The sequence below is a fragment of the Mastomys coucha genome, unplaced genomic scaffold (genome assembly GCF_008632895.1).
Source record: "Mastomys coucha isolate ucsf_1 unplaced genomic scaffold, UCSF_Mcou_1 pScaffold3, whole genome shotgun sequence".
NCBI classification, from domain to species: domain Eukaryota; kingdom Metazoa; phylum Chordata; class Mammalia; order Rodentia; family Muridae; genus Mastomys; species Mastomys coucha.
In genome coordinates, this window is record NW_022196909.1 from 60127502 (window position 1) to 60135830 (window position 8329).

General features: G+C 49.7%; 1 protein-coding gene and 1 long non-coding RNA gene across 2 annotated transcripts in view; one reads left to right on the forward strand and one right to left on the reverse strand.

The window, feature by feature from the left end:
* Aars2 (alanyl-tRNA synthetase 2, mitochondrial) overlaps window positions 1-8329 on the forward strand; it is a 15501-nt gene that overhangs the window by 2065 nt on the left and 5107 nt on the right. Inside the window, exons 4-10 of the mRNA XM_031347158.1 lie at window positions 53-220; window positions 694-838; window positions 6318-6463; window positions 6636-6744; window positions 7093-7131; window positions 7251-7362; window positions 7816-7949. Coding sequence (XP_031203018.1) covers window positions 53-220; window positions 694-838; window positions 6318-6463; window positions 6636-6744; window positions 7093-7131; window positions 7251-7362; window positions 7816-7949 — 853 coding nt within the window. The remainder of the gene's footprint in view (window positions 1-52; window positions 221-693; window positions 839-6317; window positions 6464-6635; window positions 6745-7092; window positions 7132-7250; window positions 7363-7815; window positions 7950-8329) is intronic.
* Window positions 5932-8329, reverse strand: part of LOC116074536 — a 9504-nt gene continuing 7106 nt past the window's right edge. The window contains exon 4 of the long non-coding RNA XR_004112209.1: window positions 5932-6503. This is a non-coding gene — a long non-coding RNA (uncharacterized LOC116074536). The remainder of the gene's footprint in view (window positions 6504-8329) is intronic.

Genomic DNA, 8329 nt, shown 5'->3' on the forward strand with positions numbered 1-8329 from the left:
CCAGCTTCTGAACTTGCCAGTCTCCCAACCACTTACATGGCTTTTTCCCCAGAGTACCTGCCAGCCGTGTGCTGTCCTTTGGACTACAAGAGAACTTCTGGGAGATGGGAGACACTGGGCCTTGTGGACCTTGTACTGAGATCCACTATGACCTGGCTGGCGGGGTGGGAAGCCCCCAGCTGGTAGAGCTTTGGAATCTGGTCTTCATGCAACACTACAGGTAATGGTGGCCATAGCTACCATTAGTCGCTAGCTGAACTTACACCCTTTTTAAAAAGAGAAACTGATCTAATACTTGTCCCTGTCCATGACAGCCTGGACTAGTTAGTTCCTGATGCTCTCTGGCCTCCTGTCATGTAATGGAGTTGAGCTTGATGATCACTATGATTTTCTTCTAACATATCTTGACAGGTCTCTCTCTAAAGACAAAGAATCTGTCTTAGTGGGTATGTCTAGGTCCAGACAAGGGCCCAAGCAAGAGTAAGAATAGCGTTAACAGTTTTAAGAAAGGAGAGGACCTAAGGCCTTCATCATCTCCATTTGCATAAGGGGGTGGGGTGGAAGGTGGGGGACACTGCCCTCAGATCCCTGCTACTCTCAGCCTGTGGGTCATCAGGTTTCTGCTGAACTTGAGCATCTGCCTCAGACCGGCTAGACTCAGTTGGCCTCACCTTGCACACTTTCCCTGGCCAGAGAGGCAGATGGAAGCCTGCAGCTGCTGCCCCAGCGGCATGTGGACACAGGAATGGGCCTGGAAAGGCTGGTGGCTGTACTGCAGGGCAAACGTTCCACCTACGACACCGACCTCTTCTCTCCACTGCTCGACGCCATACACCAGGTGACGCCATACCCCTCCGCCTCAGCCCCATTGTTTTTTAGTTTTCCTGTGTGTGTCTGTGTGTGTGTGTGTGTGTGTGTGTGTGTGTGTGTGTGTTAGTTTTCCTGTGTGTGTGTGTGTGTGTGTGTGTGTCCCTAGCATTGGCGTTACAAGTGTATGCTGCTGTGCCAGCAATTGTACATGGGTTGTAGAGGTCAAAGTTGGGTTCTCGTGCTTGTGAGGTAGACTGCACCAGCTGAGCCATCTCCCCGGCCTCTCCTCTCCCTGGTGTTGCTGAGAACTCAGGAGTATTCCCAACATGTGGAAACAGATCAAGGATCTCAGGGTAACCCGCACCCCCCCCCAAAGCCGGGCAGTGGTGGCGCACGTCTTTAATCTCAGCACTTGGGAGGCAGAGGCAGGTGGATTTCTGAGTTTGAGGCCAGCCTGGTCTACAGATTGAGTTCCAGGACAGCCAGGGCTACATAGAGAAACCCTGTCAAAAAAAAAAAGGGTCCGAGGGTATCAAGTATACTGTACCCATCACTCTTCCCCTCATCATTCAAAATGTGTGTGTGTTCTTTATGAAAGGTTCTGGGCTTGGGCAAACGGACACTGAGAAAGGTTCTGGGCTTGGGGCTCAAGTGGACATTGAGAAAGGTTCTAGGCTCGGGCAAGCGGACATTGAGAAAGGTTCTGGGCTCGGGCAAGCAGACACTGAGAAAGGTTCTGGGCTCGGGCAAGCAGACACTGAGAAAGGTTCTGGGCTCGGGCAAGCAGACACTGAGAAAGGTTCTGGGCTCGGGGCTCAAGCGGACACTGAGAAAGGTTGTTCATTTGGGTTAAAGATTTCTTAAAAGGTTTATTAACTTCACAGACAGAAGCATGACAGGACTCTGAAGAGAGTTCAGGCCAACACTGTTCTCCAAGGCTGAGTGGTGGGGAAGGTCTTTGTGCCATGTAGTTGATAAGCCGTCCACAGCATGGGCCTGTATCCCAGAGAAGGAACATGCTTCTCAGAGAATGTCAGGATGTTATGAAGAAGGCACATCTGCTTGCCTGCCTATCTATTGTACTATTAGTAGTCCTGTGGTGTCCTGGAGTCTGGTGTCCTGAGCCTGGAGTCTGTCTTGGGGGATTAAGAGTAACACCTGGGGCTGGAGAGATGGCTCAGTGGGTAAGAGCACCGACTGCTCTTCCAAAGGTCATGAGTTCAAACCCCAGCAACCACATGATGGCTCACAACCATCCATAATAAGATCTGATGCCCTCTTCTGATGTGTCTGAAGACAGCTATAGTATACTTACATATAATAAATAAATAAATCTTTAAAGAAAAAAGAGTAATACCTGCCATTTTCCTGGAATCTAGGTATATGAGGAGTCTAGTGTGTTAGGGGAGTTAGAAATGGGCATTTGGTAGAGGGCTTGCCATTTTCCTTAAGGTGGCTTTAAGAAAGAGGTTGCTGCAAGTGGGTATGTATTAACTAGCTTCCCTGATCCAAAACCCTTATGCTTGGTACAGAGGCTCAAATAGAAAGATATAGAGATATGTCTGTGTCTGTGTGTGTATATGTGTGCATGTATGTCTGTGTGTGTGTGTGTATGTCTGTGTGTGTATGTCTGGTATGTCTGTGTGTATGTGTGCCTGTGTGTGTGTCTGTGTGTATATGTATGTATGTATATTGTGTGTCTGTGTGAGTGTGTGTCTGTGTGCGTGTGTATCTGTGTGTGTGTATGTTGTGTGTCTGTGTGTATGTGTGTTTGTGTGTCTGTGTGTGTGTGCGTGTGTGTCTGTGTGCGCGCGTGTGTGTCTATGTGCGCGCGTGTGTGTCTATGTGTATGTATATTGTGTGTCTGTGCGTATGTGTATCTGTGTGTATGTGCGTGTGTGTATGTATGTATATTGTGTGTCTGTGCGTATGTATATCTGTGTGTGTGTGTGTGCATGTGTGTCTGTGTGAGTGTGTGTCTGTGTGAGTGTGTATCTGTGTGTGTGTATGTTGTGTGTCTGTGTGTGTGTGTGTCTGTGTGCGTGTGTGTCTGTATATACCCACAGAGACCAGAAGAAGGCATCAGATCACCTATAACTGGAGTCACAGGTAGTTAGTTGTGAGCCACCCAGTGTGGATGCTGGGAACCAAACTCAGATCCTCTGGAAAAGCAGCCAGCCTTCTTCATCTCTCCAGCCCCTACCTAATGTGTTAAACAGCCTTGTTTGAAAAGTCTTTACAAACACAAGTTCTACCTCTAAGGGGCTTCAGTTTTATCAACTGTCCTGAAGTTTCTTGGCTCTCAGCCAACAGGAAGGATAAATTAGACCCTAAGCTGGGGACCTTGTTCTCCTTCCTGGGCCCTTTTAATAGTTTCTGCTTTGTGGGAAAGACAGCCGGTAGCTAAGGTAGAGTCCTGTGAGGTGTGGGTGGAGCCCATGCCCAAGGGCTTTTTGCTGGGTAGCACACGAGCGTTGTAAGGCTCCTGACAACCAGTTCAGGAGTCTGTGAGCAGTGACACAGGCCAGGCCACCTTTCCTGGATCAATTTCAGTATCCCATGAGCTTATCCAAACATCTGCGATTGGGTGTAAGCCAGCTCTACTCCCAGGCATTGGTTCACTGTCAGCTGAGACAGCATGGGTGCCTGAGCCCTGTTTCTGCTACCTATCATCTGGCTGGCTTGCTCTAGCTCAGGCCTGTTCTCCTCCCAAGGATCCAAGAAAGAAAAAAAAACAGAATAGAGTTATCCTTTCTTTATATATTTTTTTCTTTTTTGAGCTAGGCCCTCATGGATCCCAGACTGGCCTCAGACTTGCTGTGAAGCCAGTGGCGAGCTTGATCCTCTTGCTTCTAGATCCTAAATTCTGGAATAACAGGTGTGTGACGCCACACCCAGATTCCTTTCTCCAACATCCCAGCCAGAAAAAGCCACTGGCTGGCTTCAGGCTCAAGAGATAGGGAAATAGATGTTATCTGCTGATGAAAAGCCGCTTTAAGATCCTATGGCCAAGTGACCTGCGCTGAGGGAAAGGACACTTTTAACAGATAGTCCTTTGCAAAGGAGATAGCCAGAGCCACATCTTATGGGACCTTAAAGTCCAAAGTGAGGCTCATACTCTGTGCATGGGGATAAAGGCTCAGGTGGACGGGATGCAGGAGCTGTCATGCACTCGCACAGGGAGGGCGAGCTGGAGCCAAAGAGCCATTGCTCCAAGTTAATAATCCAGGAGAAAGCCAGGGCAGGGGTGCAGCTTAGATGGTGGCAGGAGGATAGACCCTAGCCCAGAGACAAGATATCTCATAGAGATTCAAGGAAAAGACCCATCAATGGGTGGGGCTGGGGGGCGGCTTAAGAAGCATAGCGAGTGGCAGATTAAGTAGCCTGCTGTGACTTGAGTGTATACCAGCTTCCTCTATTCCCACTCCCCTGATGCCTGACCATCGCCTTTAGGAAGATCAGAGAGGCAAACAGGGAGTCATACCAGGCTGGCCCAGATTTCACATCTCCTCTACATAGGTAGATAGATAGATAGATAGATAGATAGATAGATAGATAGATAGATAGATAGATAGATGATAGATAGATAGATAGATAGATGATAGATAGATAGATAGATAGATGATAGATAGATAGATAGATAGATAGATGATAGATAGATAGATAGATAGATAGATAGATAGATAGATAGATAGATAGATAGATAGATAGATAGATGGAGGAAGGGAGAGAGTGGGGGGTGGATGTTTTGAGGGTTTGTTTGTTTAATTAAACAGTATCATGTATTCTAAGCTGCCCTTGAACTTACCAAGTAGCCAAGGATAGCTTTGAACTTCTGAGCTTCCCACCTTTACCTTCCAAGTTCTGGGATTACTGGAGTATATCTCTGTGCCCCGTTTTGTGCAGTGCTAGGGGGTTGAACCCAGGGTTACATGCATGTAAAGTAAGCATTCTGTCAACGGATTCCCATCCCCAAACCCTTTTCCTCTCCTTTAAAGCAAGTGTTGAGGCCAGGCACATGCAAACGGACCTCTGAGTTCAAGGCCAGCTTGGTCTGCACACCAAGTTCTAGGTCAGCTAGGGCTATGTGGTAAGACCCTGTCTTAACAACTCAATAAAAAATAAAGTAAGCAAGGGTGATAGCACCTTCTAGAGAAGTCGTTTTAGGGATGGATGGTGTCTTGGGATTTCTATGGCCGTAATAGACACCATGACCATAAGCAAGTTGGTGAGAAAAAGAACTGAACCAAAGGCAAAGTGGACTGCTGCTTACTGGCTTGTTCACTGTGGCTTGCTCAGTCAGCTTCCTTATAGGACCCAGGACGACCACCAGCCTAGGATTGGCTCCGCCCACAGTGGGTTGGACCCTTCCACATCAATCATCAATCAAGAAAATGCACCACAGGCTTGCCCATAGGCCAGTATGGTGAAGCATTTTCTCAATTGAGATTCCTTTTTCCAAGATGACACTAGCTTGTGTCAAATTGACATGAAACCAGCCAGCAGAGATGGGATGTGCTTCAGGGATGCTCTGTCCGTGGAAACTGAGCAGGTGATGGCCACTATAGGCCTTTTAATGCTCAGCACAAGCCCCACAAGGGCCAGGGAGTCCTATTCCACCATTGGCTTTTCCAAAAGGCCATTCATTCTGTTGCTTTGGGTTTTGGGTTTATTTGGGTTTTTTTAGTTGTTTTTTTTTTGTTGTTGTTCATTTTGTTTGTTTTTGTTTTGTTTTGTTGGTTTTTGTGTTTGATTTTTCTTTTCTTTTTTTTTTTTTTTTTTTTGGTTTTTCGGGACATGGTTTCTCTGTGTAGCCCTGGCTGACCTGGAACTCACTCTGTAGACCAGGCTGGCCTCAAACTCAGAAATCCACCTGCCTCTGCCTCCCAAGTGCTAGGAATAAAGACGTGTGCCACCACCGCCCGGCTGTATTTGATTTTTCAAGACAGGGCTTTTCTGTCTAACTCTGGCTGTCCTAGAATTTGCTCTGTATACGAGGCTGGTCTCGAACTCAGATCTCCCTGCCTCTGTCTCCCCAGTGCTGGGAAGACCATTTTTGATGTTTACTACTCTGGTTGTTGACGTGAACCTGGGAGAGTGGGACCTAAACTTGAGGTTTACTCAGAGCATCAGACAATTTATTATTAAAATGAATCAATCACCTTCTTACAAGAGTAAGGTGTACAGTCACAAGTACACAACCCGCATGCGACAAACACATTTTTCTATAGAGGCGTATGAGCAACACCCGCTGAAGTAAACTCACTCCGCCTAGGAGGAGCACAAAAACACATTCCAAGAACAACCCTTGTGTTTTGAAGGCACTGAGGTCATATTTGTCTTGATTTCTTGGAGCTTTCTCACAAACGCACAGAATTCTTACAGGACTCCGTTCTTGGACAGTATTCCTACAGGATGTGGTCAGTTTTATGGCTGAGAACAGACAGACATTTGCCTGGGCTAGGTCAGGCAGACCCAACAGCTGTGGCTGCTCTCCTGCTTTACAGAACTGTGGGGTTCCTCCTTACTCTGGCCGGGTAGGGGCAGCAGATGAGGGACGAATAGACACAGCCTACCGAGTCATAGCCGATCACATCCGCACGCTCAGTGTCTGCATTGCTGATGGTGTCTCGCCAGGGATGTCAGGTGCCCCGTGAGTCTGGAAGGGCAGGTTGGGGGGGGGGGAGGCAGGGCTGGGAGGGAGGGAAATGGGGGGGTGGATGAAATCAGGTCAAGAACTCAAAGGGAATAGATGAGTGCCCCACTCCCCATATTGCTGGCTAGATGATGCTAGGTGTTCACGCCTGTGCCCTGAAACCCTCTAGGCTAGTTCTTCGACAGATTCTCCGTAGAGCTGTGCGCTATTCCACAGAGGTCCTGCAGGCACCGCCTGGCTTTCTAGGCAACCTGGTGCCAGTGGTGGTGGACATACTGGTAAGTACAGAGCCCCCTCCTTTCCGCATGCCTTCTGAGCCCTGGAGCCCGCCACTGAGTCCCAGTGGTATCCCAGTCGTGCACCCCATCAAGGAGACCGAAAAGGTGGTCTTGCTCACAAAAAGCAGGGAGATCTTGGAAGGACGTTCATTCAGGGTGCTGAATGACCTCAGGGTTCCCTTCCACTTATATGCCTGCCTCACTGGGAAGTCACTTCCTTATGAATCCCTCCCCAGCCCTCAAAGCATCCGAGCCTCCCCCCATCCCCGGCCCCTAAGGTGTCCCTTGATGCTAGGGTGTGGAGGAAGGGTGGGCTGTATCTCTTCTGCACTCTCCCATACACCCTAGGGAGCCGCTTATCCAGAACTTGAGAAGAACTCAGTCAAGGTATTGATCGGGGTGAGGTGAGGGGGGATGGGGGATGGGGGGTGCCTCCCAGAGAGCTGAAGGGAGAAGCCTGTCTCCAAGGAGACCCAGATCCACTCCCTGCCCTGCTGTGGTTTAAGATAGCCAGCCTGGTGTCAGAGGATGAGGCAGCCTTCCTGGCCTCCCTGCAGCGAGGCCGGCGGATCATCGACCGCACCATTAAGCGCCTGGGCCCTTCTGATTTGTTCCCTGGTGAGTAGGGAGCCCAACCAAAGCAAAGGGATTCTCAAGCACATACAGGAGTGAGCAGAGGCCAGAACTTTCAGCTGCCAGGGGCTTCAGACTCCCTCTCCCCTGCCCCATGCTCCCAGCCCCAACTTCTGTCAGAAGTTTCCCCCAGTTGCTTTAAACCTGACCATCACAGGAACCCTGTCCTGCCACAGGCTCTTCAAACCACCCAGCCACCCAGCCAGCCCCACCTCCCATCCCTTGTTTCCAAAGTCAACTTCATGCTTAAACTGAGCCCACCAAAAAGCTGTGAGTCCTGAGCGTGCGCCGGGCCACCCTCACCCTCATCTGACCTTGGAACCAGAACTTTCAAAGTTTCAAGATGGCTCCTGGCACACTGGAGGGATTTGTGTGGCTGAAAACCCAAAGCTGGCTTCCCTCCTTCTCCTCCCCTTTGCCTCTGCTCTCTTTCCTCAGCCGAAGTGGCCTGGTCATTGTCGATGTCTGGGAATCTGGGGATTCCCCTGGACCTGGTAGAGCTAATGCTGGCGGAGAAGGAGGTGAAGCTGGACACAGCAGGACTGGAGCAGCTATCCCAGAGGGAGGCTCAGGTACAGGCCATGGGACTCGGCCGTGACCCAGCCATTCTTCCCTCAGCCCTTGTAGATGAGGAGACAGAACCACGGGCCCTGCTCAGACTGTAGAGAAGAGCATCAGCCCCAGTGACCATACAGAAACAGAACAGTGGGGGCCCCCAGGGGTGCTTGTGGGCAAAGAGACCTGACCCTGAGGCACCTGTCCTATCTAGTTTACTAGCCACCTAAGATAGCTCTCTAGGAGCCAGCAACCCCTCCCCCCACTTAGGTCTTATTCTATGCAAGGTGCAGGGTCCACAGAGACGGGGCTCTCAAAGGCTCATTTCCCATCCTGTGGATTTCTCTGTGCACCTGGCACCCCATTAAACCCCTCCCTTCCTTCCCTCCCCCCACCA